Below are 12,625 nucleotides of genomic sequence, written 5' to 3'. Positions count from 1 at the left end.
ATTTGCGGCATAGGACTCCAGTTGACAGCTGCCACTTAAATTTGAATCTGTATCTATCAACAATCCATTCTCCTACTAAAATCCTGCAGGGTTTTGTCTCGCCCATGCATGCTGATTGAATATAAAACAACGTAGTAGTGGCTTTGGTGACTTCTTATTTGCTTCTGCATTATGAAACTTGTTGGCTGCAGTCTCCCACAATCATTTCTTAGTAAAATGAATGCATAGTGATTCAGTTTGGAGAAATGGGTAGTTTCACGGTTTAAGGGATCAGCATGTTTTAAAAGCTTGTTTTTTTTCCAAGGGCAGGGCATATGATTGCAAGTAATTCACACCTCTTTAGGACTGAAGCCATTTGCCTTTCAGTTTCTTTCCCCACAGTTCATTTCAGGTGCACAGAGCTCCTCTTTTACAATCTGGCCCTATCGATTCTGGAGATCAAACTGTGTTAGTGAGAACTGTGTTTAACCAGCTCTTGCTGGCAAGACAGTAGTGTGGTTTGTCTTAGCCAGCCTGAAGAGAGAGGAACCAACAGTAACTCCTGCACTAGACTTTGCTGTAGATCAGTTAATGCCTAACAGTTTTAGCACTGAGGTAGACTACCTAAATTACCCACCAGCTTCCAAAGCAGTTTTCTTGCTGTAAATGTGTGCATTAGTCGTTCTTAGTTTCTAACACTGGACTGAAGAGAGATTTAGTTAATACTTGCTGTTGCAGCAGGACACATGGTTCTGTTTTGCTCAGTCACTCGTGATTATCTGAAGGTTTTCCAGCCAATGGGAAGTTATGCTAGTCATTGGCACTTAAAGACACACTGCTAGTTTGGCTGCCTGTCAGTGTCGCTATGTATGGAGGCAGGCAGTTGACCCAAGACTTTTTTTTTAAATCAAAGGGCAGTGACCAAGGGTGCTTGTAGGAGTCCTACTTTTTGTTTAAAGTATCTGGGCATGTCAGTGTGGTGGGTGCTCTCTGGATGAACTGATATGGCATCAACTGGACAAGTCACGAGGAGTTTTTAAGCAAACTAACATCCCTCTTCTGCCCTCCCCTTTTCCTTCCCTGCAGAACTGGGAAGGCTTTGGGACTGTGGTCTAGGTCTCAGGGCAGAGCCTGCTGGAGGCACTGGAAGTGGATTGGTTCCTGGTCATGCCCGGTGGAAGGAGGGGACCCAGTCGGCAGCAGCTAAGCCGTTCAGCTTTGCCTTCTCTGCAGACTCTGGTTGGGGGGAGCTGTGGCAACGGCACTGGTCTGAGAAACAGGTGAGGATGAAACAAGAATCATGGAGACGCAACAATGTTGAGAGAAGAGGGGAGGTATCAGTGGGTAGAGCAGAAGTCTGAAAGCCAGGATCCCTAGTCTGTCCTTAGCTCTGAGAGGGAGTGGGACCTTTCAGTCAAAGCAAGGCACTGTGAGACGGGAGCTGTGTGTTGTGTCCTGTAGCACCTAGAGAGAACATGTCTTGTTGCTAGCACACAACCTGGCCCTCAGGCCCCCCCAAGTTCTCATCTGTGAGAGGAATTGTAATCTCCTGGTAAGAAGAGGACTCCTGGCTTATGTCCCCCCCCCCCTTTTTTTTAAACAGTTTACAAGCTGCCTCCTCCTGGGGAGAGTTATGGCCCTGCTCTCCGCCTTCCCATTTTGGCCTTGTCACTGGAAAGGGCTGAATGACTTGGATAAGGACTGTGCCACTCCCATGCTGTCCCAAGTAGCCATATGGACAGCACTGAAACTTAGCACTGTGCAGTTTCAGCTGGTTTAACTGTCAGCAGTCACTGGGAAATCCCTATGATGTGTCAGAGCATGGGTGCAAAGCTGTCAGCTGCAGGGTGGGAGATGAGAGGAAGTGGGGACAGAGGAGTGTATGAGGGGGCACGTTGCCACTGTACCTCCAAGCATGTGTGTTGAACCAAACTAATCTCTGGCTTCCAGGAATGTTAGTGTCTTGGTGGACTGTGAGCAGATACTGCCTCCTGTTCCCTGAGCCTAGGATGAGGGCTGGTAGGATGTTCTCGGGGAGTTCAGAAGAAATACGAGAAATGCTGAAAGTCCCTGGGGAAAAACCCTTCCAAATCCTGTATATTCTGCCATATATCTACAAGTGAGCTGGGGAAACCACGCACCATGCAGCAGAGCCCTGACTTACCTGAGAACGTGGTTCAGACTTGCAGCAGAGGTGAACTGAACTGTTAGGGAGCCTCTAGCCATTGCAAGACTTTTCATTAGTGCAGTGAGGTAGGGGCAGATGGTGCCTTCCTGGGTGTCTGAGGGGCTCTGAATCGCTGCTTGGCTCCCTAGAGGCAACTAAGAGCAGGCAGGGGTTGTTGTGAATCTTCCTGTTGGTCACAGACAGCCCGGTCTTGATCTGCTGGGCTCCATTCAACCTACCAGCTTCCAAGTGTCAGCAGCTCCTCTGCACAGGAGGGTAAGGTCTGGGGAAGGAGGAAAAGTGAGGCGGAAGTCGCACTGTGATATTAGGTCTGTTGCTGGGAAGGGGCTGAACTCCCCCATTTTATTGGTAAATAGTTGCCCATCTACCTCTCTGGTAGTGAGATAGGAAGACTGGAGGTGGAGGCACCTTAACTCAAAGCTGAGCAGGAGCTTTAATTTCACAATCGATGTGAAGAGAATAACTTAGTTTGGGCTGAGAGACCTGAGTTCCAGTGATCTTGGGGCAGTCCGTTTCCCTCTCTCTACCTCCATTCTCCATTTGTAAAATGGTTTTGACAGGACTAACCTCTAGATGTAAAAGGTATACCCTGTGGCCTAGCGAAGAGCTAGGAAATACTTTTGACCGCTTCCTCCCCCTCCTAGGATGGGCAGGAAGCTTGCTGCCTGCTGTATGCTAGAGGCCTGACTTACCCTGGTCTTTTGTGTTTCCCCGTCTGTCAGCTTGTGACCCAACACCATTCAGAACTGTCCCTAGAATTTGGGGGGATGGGATGAAGCGGTATGGGCTGTTTACCCTCAAATCAATGGCGTGTCTCTTTTTCAGGAATGGTAGTGCCATCAGCCTTTCTGCTCCTCCAATCACAGCCCTGATCACCCCAGAACCTGTGCGTCACTGCCGGATCCCCGAGTTGCCACTGGATGGCAGTCTCCTCTTCGAGTTTCTCTTCTTCATCTACCTGCTGGTGGCCCTCTTTATTCAGTACATCAATATCTACAAGACTGTCTGGTGGTATCCGTACAGTCACCCTGCCTCCTGCACCTCTCTGGTGAGCCCCTCCTCCTGGGTGATGGACTGTGCCATTTACACAGTTTCTCTTCATGGCTATTTCAGTTCAGGGGTGGCCAAGCATTTGATGTAAATGGATGATCTAAGCTTCACAAATGCCCCATCATCCCTGTCTTTCTGATGAGGAAGTGAATCTAGAAAGGAGAAGTAAAAAGACTTCTGGAAGGTCCTTTAGTGGAAAAGTTAAGCGATACTTTTCAACTGGTATTTAATATTTCTAATTAGCCATCCACATTTTGGAATGGGGCAAAAGGGTTTGGACACTGCTGACCCCTGGGGTGGCTGCTTCTCCTGTGCAAACCAGAAGAAACCAGTTAAAGTCTATCTCTTCAATTTCCACTAGGGACACTCAGTAGGTCAGCCCTGCAGAAACAGAAATGGATACAGGAGACAGATCCTCAGCTGATGCCTGTAACTATACCTCCACTGATCTTGGGTCACCCACATCCGGCTCTAGACCCTACACACAGATATTGCCATACTGGATCAGACCCTTGACCCAGCAAGTTGGGTATCCACACAGTTGACCTATAACCTGCTTTCACCCTCCCCCCAAGGAGTGTAAACTTGGCCCTGGAATGCACATATAGCAGTGCAAAGCTAGGTGGGAGTTTTGTGGCGGGCTTTCTTTGCGGTTTGAGGGTTTTTTATTTGATGACATAATCTGCACATCTGCATGTGTTATCAATCGCAAAATGATCTAGCTGTTTTTGACATTCAGTTCTGCATGAGGTTAAAGCCTTTCTTCTTTCTTTGAAGAAAATATGTTCTGACTTGGACCTGCTATATGAGAAACTGCTTTAAGGGTCTTAAGTCTGCTTCCACCAGAAGTCATGTCTCCTGTGTCCCTTTAGGGACTTTCAGGGTATCAGACAGCAAGAATCAGCTCATCTTCCTGGTCAGTGGCATCCAGGCTTAAGCCACTTGATGGCTTCTGTGGCAAATTGCAGGAAGCCCAAGAGCTGTATCTAACTTAGCTGAAGATGCCCTTTACTTTGTTACATAGCTGTGGCTCATGGAGATGATAGTCCTCATCAAGGCACTCTTGACCAAAGGTCTCCCTTTTGCTCAACTGTATCCCCATGAGGTGCCTTCTTGAAGCTATAGCCCCAAGCAGGGAGAAGCTGCCATATGGCAGATTGCTGCCTCATTCCCTGAGAAGTTCCTTTGTGATGGATTCACAGTCTCCTCCCTCCCCAGAACCCCAAATGAGCAACTAAGGGGCTTACTTATCAGGGATCCTGGTTCTTCACCTGCAGCCAGTTCAGCAGGTGGCCCCTGCTCCCATTAAGAACCTCTTCTCTTCCCTCCTGTAGAATTTCCACCTCATTGATTACCATTTGGCGGCATTCATCACGGTGATGCTGGCACGGAGGCTTGTGTGGGCCCTCATCTCTGAGGTAACTTCCCTGCTGGTCCTAACTGGAACCTGTGTATTGGGGTGGGGAGGGAAGCCCCTCATGACCTGAGCAAGTCCAAGTTGGGGAGGAGCAGTCCAGATGTCCCTGCCATCACTGGGGGTGTGAGGAGCTCAGCACCCATCACTCTGGGGTGCCTGTGGGCTTTTACCTAGTCCTTTTGGTTCCTAGCTCCCACCTAACCTGTAGCATTCACTTGCATCTTTGCCGCCTTGTTCCTCTTTGGAGAACTGAAAGGAGGAGAAATGGTTTATTTCCTCTGGTGGGAGACACTGAGCCATTGCTGCCTGCCTTCAAGGATTTTGGAGAAACAGCTGAGAGAGCTGGGGTGGGGTGGGGGTGCAAAATGGAGCTTGGCCACAGTTAAATGCTGTTGCTGATCTCGCTGGACAGGGAAGCAGCAGAGTGTGTGGGAGTTCAACACCATGGGTAATTTCATGTGGGATATAAAGTGAAACTGAAGCATTAGTGAAGTGGGAAGCAGAGGGCAGCTGGTAGAACTGCTCTGCGTAGACCAACAGTGCTCAGCTTTTTGCCCTGCAGGTCAAATGAGTGATGCGGGGCTGGTGCAGTGGCTGGATCTGCCAGGCAGAGCTGATCTATATGCCAGATCCAGCTCTAGAGTCCAGGGCAATTAACGCTCCCACTGCTCCCTGCTGCCAAATTTCTGGACCCATGGAGAGCTCCTGGGCCTAAGGTTGAACAGTACTGATTTAGAAACCATTTTACCTATCATATCTCCTTGATGAAAGGGGGTCTGCCTAAAAAGCGCTAGGCTTGTTAGTGTCATCAAGACCCCCCTGTGTGGAGGGCAGAGCTGGGCCCAATATAGGGCTGGGGAAGATCATTGGCGTTCCCAGGGAAACCCTTCAGTGCTGTGCAGGTGATGGAAGCCCTCTCCATTGGGACAGTGAAAGCCAACTCCAGAGGATGTACAGGAAGAAAGAGCCCTGCTCTCTTTGGCAGGCACATGGATTCAGCAGGTCCTCAGGAGCTCTTTCCCATCTCTGATTCCTGCAACGCACCTTGCCAATACATGGTCTTACCCATTCCTAGATTCCTGCAATTTCAGTGTTGCAAAAGTCCTGGGTCAGGAATGCCCTGCTCCATTGGTCTCATTCCTGTGAATTGTTTCCTGCTCCGGTCTGTCCTGACATTTTAGGAGAATAAATCATTTTCGTCTAGTTGTGGTGGAGGCATCTCCTTGCCAGACCACAGCCTGGGGCACTGAGTCTTGGATTGGTCAAGATGCAGCCTCTGTTCTCCAGCTGTGACCTGCGACGCTTGTTGTCATAAGCATGTCAGCCATTTACAGTGAGCTGGCCCCACTCCAGCTTGTTAGGTGTTCTGTAAAAAGACAGATGTGCAAACCTGAGGTGTTTTTAGTGCAGTGTTTCTCAACCTGTGGATCATGACCCAAAAGTGGGTTGCAAGAATATATGAAAGGGTCATTAAACAAACTTTAAAAATGGATCAAATTTTAAAAATGGAGTCTCCTTTAAAGGAGGAAAATGTGGGAAACTGTGGCTTTTCCCTTGCAGGTAGTCAGAGTTTCAGTCTGCAAGGGGCTGCTTGGGGCCCTCCATTCCCCACCCCCTGTACCTCACACTGAGAGTTGGGGGGACATTGGGTCAGGACTGGCCATTGATGTTTACAAATGAGTCCTGATACAAAAAAGGTTGAGAACCGCTGTTCTAGTGCAACATGGCAGGGGGTAAGGGATAAAGTCTGTCTGTCCCGTCTGTCTGTGAGTGAATGAAAGGCCTCAAGTGCACACATTGTCTCCTTTGCAGTTCATCATTCAAAGAGCCTCGTCTAGTCCTAACTGAGGACTTTACTATCTTGCAGGCTGGGGCTGACAAGTCTTTCTCCTGGGTTCTGAATTCACAGGCCTCTCAGGTGGGTGCAACGTCAGTGATTCACTACATGGTGCTGATCATGGCGCGTCTGGTGCTGTTCACTTTATGTGGATGGGTGCTCTGTTGGACTCTGGTGAATCTCTTCCGCAGCCACTCGGTCCTCAACCTGCTCTTCTTGGGCTACCCGTGAGTAACGTCCTTTCTTGGGGCAATGGGGAAGTGATGGGTGCTCTGAGCCACAGTGGGGAATGTTAGGCCTCAACCCTGTCTGGAGTGTTGTGGGGAGCCTGCTTGCATACTGACATGAGACATTTCACCCTGCTTAACTTCCCTCTCTCCCTCCCTCACAGGTTTGGTGTATACGTCCCACTGTGCTGCTTCCACCAAGACAGCAGAGCACAGCCCCTGCCAACAGACTGTGGCTACCTGGTGCAGGACCAGATGGTGGATGATGGGGCTACAGGGGTCGGCAGCTTGGTCAAATCCAAAGACTTCTTCTCCCTCTTGCGGGAGTCCCTGAAAGAACAGTTCAATAACCCTACATCTATCCCCACCCACAGCTGCCCCCTCTCCCCAGATCTTATCCGCAATGAGGTGGAGTGCCTGAAAGCCGACTTCAACCGCAGAATCAAGGAGGTCCTCTTCAACTCCCTCTTCAGTGCCTACTACGTGGCATTCCTGCCACTGTGCTTTGTGAAGGTAGCTGTCACCTGGCATCTGCCCTTCTCCCCTGCCACTGCTGCCTCCTAAATTTTGTCTGAAACATTGACGCACCAGACTGCTGGTTAATTCCCCTTTTCTCTGTCTCCCCTTTGGCAGCCTGGATGGCGGAGTGTGGCTGCATCTGGAGTGCTCTAGTACCGCTCCTGGCTGCCGGATAGGTATTGCCATACACGTGATGCACCCGTGGTCCCACCACCCCATGTACTAACCCCCACCCTCTATCCCTAGACAGATAGATAACCATGTGCGTGCTAGAAGCAGGTACCAGCTGCTACCCCCAGATCCAATCTATGCCAAAGTCTGGGGGCATATGCATTTGGATCTGGGGTTGGCCCGTTCTAGAGCAGGCCCACCTGGAGGGTTGAGACCTGCCTCCTAACCTGTCCCGAATGTTGGCACATGGGCTGAACATTGGATCTTTTTCTCCTGTGCACCAAGCTCTGTGCCCAGTAATGAAGAAAGCTGGGGCATCCGCAGCTGCCCCGGTCCAGTCCATTGTGGTGTGACAGGAAGTTAGCATCCGGGGCATCTGGTCATTCATTGGCTGTTCTGAAATGAAAAGGGCTCTGGCATCCATAGCGCGGTCCTGGGGCGCACGTGCTCCTGGGGCAGCTCCATGGCTCACCACCTTTCTGGTGTCCGTCGCTGGGCAAGGAGATGCACCACTCACCACACAGGCTGGATCGCCCTTTGCCCTTTCTCCTCCAGGCCTTGGAGGAAGGACTGTGAAGTCTCTCCCTAGGTGGGAACCCTCCAGACTCGCTGGCCTGGCAGTGTGTGCCTGGGGAGTCCAGAATTGGTTTGTTGGGCATGCACCCTTGACATGCAGCCCCTCCTGGCTCCCCGCTGGGATGTACCCAGAGGCATTAACTCCCTCTCCTCCCACATGGTCTCCTTGCAGAGCACCCAGTACTACGACATGCGGTGGTCCTGCGAGCACCTCATCATGGTGTGGATCAATGCCTTTGTCATGCTCACCACACAGCTGTTGCCCCCGAAGTACTGCGACCTGCTGCACAGATCAGCTGCCCACCTGGGCAAGTGGCAGAAGCTGGAGCATGGCTCCTATAGCAATGCCCCGCAGCACATGTGAGTGTGGGAAAGGAAAGGGTGGGGGTGATGGGCTGTGCCCAGGGCTGGGCCTTCTCCCATGTTGCCACTCTCTTCTGGGCTCTGAGCCAGGCAGCTCTGCCATTATTCTTGCTGTGGCTCAGGGAAAGGTCACAGCTCTCCATTCCCCTGCAAATGCAAAGCAGCCTGGCCAGGGCCAGCTCAGTCCAGCCTGAGCACTGCCAGCAGCTAGTGTTCTCCCAGTCACTGGGGCAGAGATTTACTTGGGGAGGCCCAGGGTGCATGGCCTACCTGGCTCCTCTGGTGGAAGCCATTCAGCCCTGGTCACATGAACAGAGCTCTACCTGGTCCTATTCCTGATTATAGGCTTTCCCTGGGATCTTGTCCCATGTGCTTCCCTGGAGAGATGGACAATCCTTGCATTTAGCATATGCTTTGATACTTGGGGAGGTTGTGGACTGGGGCAGATCTGCCCTCTGCTGCCCATCTCTTCCTGATGCTTTTCGGAGCTGCCATCTCTCCTGATGCTCACAGCACACCTCTTTCCCTTTGCAGCTGGTCTGAAAACACCATATGGCCACAGGGCGTCCTGGTGCGACACAGCCGGTGCCTATACAAGGCAGTTGGGCCTTACAACGTTGCGGTGCCTTCAGATGTCTCCCATGCCCGCTTTTATGCAAGTACCTGGTTTCTTGCCATTTGATGGGGGCAGTAGGGGAAGTTGGAGCGGCTGAGGGGTGGGCACAGCTGTAACAACAAATAAGGCTTGAACCAGTCTGAAGACTGGGCAGAAGACTTCATCTGGAGTTGTTAGTCTCTTTAGCTCTGCTGGGTCTAATGTGCCCCTGCCCTTTCCCTCAGCACCCTATAGAAAGCATCTGCACTGCCCAAAGAGGTGCCTCCTAGTCATGATGAGCCAGCTGTCAGCTCAGGTCCCCTGTGAAGAATTTGGGTGTATTTGCAAAGCAGTGCTGTGCTAGCATGGATATGCTGCTTCCATGATATGTGCTTGGCAGAGCCCTGCATTGGTCTGTGCAAGTGTCTCCCAGAGCTTTGTCCAGGATGCATTGCAACCACTAGCCCCACAGCTCCTGGTTGGTTACATGCATGTGTTCCCCAGGTGTGTGATGCTGGAACTTCACCGCCAGTCTAAAAGTTGGTGTGGCGAGAGGATTTAAGGTGGCTTAACTTTTGTTCGAGTGTGCTCAAAAGGCCCCATGTCTCTTCCTGTTAAGAACAGATGCCTTCTCACCCTGCCTGCCCTCCTTTGCTGTCTGATGCTTCTTTGATAAGGGTAGCTAGACCCCTGGCTGCTCTGTAGGCACTACATTTTCCCATGAATGAGCTCCAGTGGCCTGGGGGCAGCTGCTACTACACTGAAAATGGGAAAACAATTAGAACTTAAAGGGCTGCTGTGGTACTTTTGAGGGGGGTGCAGGATAAGTCAGTAAGCAAGGGCTGCAGGGGAGCCATTGTCCTAGCCTGGAGTCAGACACCACAAGGGCTTGTAGTCAGTCATTTGGCAGGTCACAGTGCAATGCCCGGGGGGTGAAAAGGCCAAGTCCCAAGTAGGCTCAGTTGTTGGCAGCTTTGACAGAGGTGGGAACAGGTCAGGAAGAGCTGGCTCTCCTGTCTTAGCCAGGGAGGGAAGGGAATGGGTTCTTGGTGCCAGTGATTTTCTGCTGCTAGCAAAGGGCAGGTGCTGAGCCAAGGGGCTTCACAGCACCAAGGTCACCTCTCAGCTGTGCAAAGTCCTCCAGGAAGGATACTGTCCTGTGCTGAGTAACCTGTTTCTTTTGTCCAGGCACAACTGAGGCAGTAGGTTGTTTGCCCCATTCCCTTAAGATGCCCAAATGCTGTGGTTAAAATGCAACTTGAGCGTTGCTGCTGAAACAAAACACACAAGCATTGATTTGGTTTTTCCCCCACCTTTAACTGTCCCTTTGCAGTTCCTCTTTCACCGTCCGTTACGGCTACTCAACCTGCTGATCCTCATTGAAGGCAGTGTGGTCTGCTACCAGCTGTACTCACTGTTGCGCTCAGAGAAGTGGAACCACACACTCTCCATGGCTCTCATCCTCTTCTGCAACTACTACGTCTTATTTAAGCTCCTCCGGGACCGGATAGTGTTAGGCAGAGCATATTCATACCCTCTCAACAGCTATGGACTCAAGGCACATTAACCTGTCACCGGCACCTCGGGGTAGGGAGGGGACCTCAGAAAAAAATATTTTCGTACAGTTCTATTTTTTTCTTGCGATGTTTATAAATATTTAAAATATTTTATATTTTGTATACTATTGTTTTGTGGAGTGGGAAAGGGAGCAAGTGACAATTAAATGTCGCTTTATAAACAAGGTGTTATTTTATATATATTATACATACACATATTTTATATATATATATAAAATCTGTGTATATACTGCATATCTATATCCATACATATATCAATGTGAAGCAACAGGATTGCGTGTGTGGTCACTATGTACGCCTTGCTCACATGGTCATTGAGGTTGGGGGGGTAGCGTGGGGTGATGCAGGAGGCAGCTTGACATAAGAAGGGAATTTGTCTCTTGCTGTGGAGAGGAGGTGACTAATTGCCAGGAGGAAACATACAGACTACAGAACTCCCAGCAGCTCTGCTCTCTGTGAACACCCACCCTGGGCCTCTAGAGGAATACCATGGTGTGAAATGCTGCCCCTCTAAGAGGTAAGATGTGCTATGTTCTGATCAACTGAAGCTGGTAGCATATTAACAATTATTAACAAAGACTTATTCTTCCCTTTTCTTCCTTGGGCAGAAAGGATGAGAGTACGTCAAGAGGTGTGTTTGGGTGGTGGCAGCTGTTTTTTATTGTTTAATGCAGAGCAGCTCCTCTTAGGCAATAGGCTACAATCAGACCAGCTCACAGGGAGGGCAGTACCACTCAAACTAAGAGGAGAGTGGGCTTCCTAAGCATTTCAGTTTCTCAGTATGGGGGCATAAAAAGGTCAGTCTCATGGTGTACTAGGCTGCCCTTCCCATGCATGAGTGTCCAAACAAGTTCTCATTCCCTCTTCTGCCCTCCCCTTAATTCCTGCTGCAACTAAGAATAGTTCTCTCAAAGGAAGAGACAAATTTGTTTATTTAACTGAAAATGCAACTAATTGTGCCAAAGTAGTGCACTTAAGTAATATCTCCCAGGAGCTTTCTGAACAAACCAACATGCTGGTGGCCTCTTTATAAGGGGCTTCTTCACAGCAATCTATACATTAATCCTACATCAGAAACAAGTGCTGCTTTTTTTGTTGGTATATATTTGGAACACTTAGCTCTGCAAAACAGTTACTAGAGCTTGATCCCAATAGCTGACTGAGCCCAAGTACTTTCAGTAAAAAACTAGGATGCATCCTTAAAAAAAAGTGTGGAAACCCACATGACTGGTTGCTGGGGGAGCAGGAACTGGCACTGTATAGGAGCATACAGTAGAATAGAGAAGGGGTTGGGAGGGGGGGGTGGCATTGTGTAAATGCTATGGGATAACCCTGTGTCTAGGATTGCATCTGCTTAAAAATGAAAAGCGTAAGATGCACATGTATTGCCAAGAAATTTAGATCCAGCTGCCTTTCCTGTTCTGGTTAATGTGAGGCTGGTAATTCTCAACCAGAGTTGCAATGGATTTTTAAATGCTCTCAGAGTAATAATGGAGCAAGTTTATGACCCCAGGAGTTGCACTAAAAAAAAAGGGAAAGTTCACCATCATTGTGACAGTTACCAAACATGATACCCAAACAGCTTAGGGCCATATTTTAAAAAGGGAGCCTGGGCACCTACCATGCTAGGAAACAGATGCTCAGGTACTTTTGAAAAGCTGGACCCTACTCTCTTCAGGCAGAAATCATAACACCAAATTTGATTTATTGCCAGAACAAGTGGCTGAACTAAGCCTTGCACCCCTCCTTGCGAGCAAGTTACAGCAATTCACACTGAATCCAAAAAAAGATACAAGTTTCCTGTTATAGAAGAAATAAAGGGGCAAGCAGAAACCAGAGATAGAAGACATGTTTACATGGGGGTCTCACTCCTTGCATCTCAGAGAGGCACAGGGAAAAGAACAAGTTATAAAGCAAATACACAGCTGCCTCAGGACCCTCTAGTGAGACAGAAAATGTTGCCACTTGAGACCTGAAGGTTTCCTTGTAGCCTGTGGCATTAAGACTTTTCTAATGCCCAGTTCCTGTATAGAAAAAGCAGCAGCAAGTGAAGACTTCAAGGCAATTTACTTTGCTTTTTTTGAAGCAATACAGGATAGCACCTCTTCTCCCAGTCTAGTACCATT

At 49.4% G+C, this 12,625-nt stretch overlaps 1 protein-coding gene across 3 annotated transcripts; it reads left to right on the top strand.

Annotated features, from left to right (window-relative positions):
- Positions 1-1,037: 1,037 nt before the first annotated feature.
- TMEM39A (transmembrane protein 39A) lies at positions 1,038-10,594 on the top strand. Of its 3 annotated transcripts, none has more exons than XM_019548749.1 (8): positions 1,038-1,259; positions 2,993-3,215; positions 4,552-4,635; positions 6,502-6,698; positions 6,863-7,211; positions 8,137-8,324; positions 8,862-8,982; positions 10,256-10,594. In XM_019548749.1, the coding sequence occupies exons 1-8, from the start codon at positions 1,147-1,149 to the stop codon at positions 10,487-10,489; spliced, it is 1,509 nt and encodes a 502-aa protein (XP_019404294.1). In that variant the 5' UTR covers positions 1,038-1,146; the 3' UTR covers positions 10,490-10,594. The 3 variants fall into 3 exon arrangements, with proteins under 3 accessions (XP_019404294.1, XP_019404296.1, XP_019404295.1); XM_019548750.1 differs by having other exon boundaries at positions 1,041-1,259; positions 6,544-6,698; XM_019548751.1 differs by lacking the exon at positions 4,552-4,635 and having other exon boundaries at positions 1,039-1,259; positions 6,544-6,698.
- The last annotated feature ends 2,031 nt before the right edge of the window (positions 10,595-12,625 follow it).

This window comes from Crocodylus porosus, unplaced genomic scaffold (assembly GCF_001723895.1).
Source record: "Crocodylus porosus isolate Cpor-Errol unplaced genomic scaffold, CroPor_comp1, whole genome shotgun sequence".
Classification (NCBI taxonomy): Eukaryota; Metazoa; Chordata; order Crocodylia; family Crocodylidae; genus Crocodylus; species Crocodylus porosus.
This window is presented reverse-complemented; position numbering and strand designations above follow the sequence as displayed.

Coding starts and splice junctions, on each gene's coding strand:
- TMEM39A (XM_019548749.1), top strand. CDS start 1,147: ATGCCCGGTGGAAGGAGGGGACCCAGTCGGCAGCAGCTAAGCCGTTCA. Junction 1,260..2,992: donor GGCACTGGTCTGAGAAACAG/GTGAGGATGAAA, acceptor TCTCTTTTTCAG/GAATGGTAGTGCCATCAGCC. Junction 6,699..6,862: donor CTGCTCTTCTTGGGCTACCC/GTGAGTAACGTC, acceptor CCTCCCTCACAG/GTTTGGTGTATACGTCCCAC.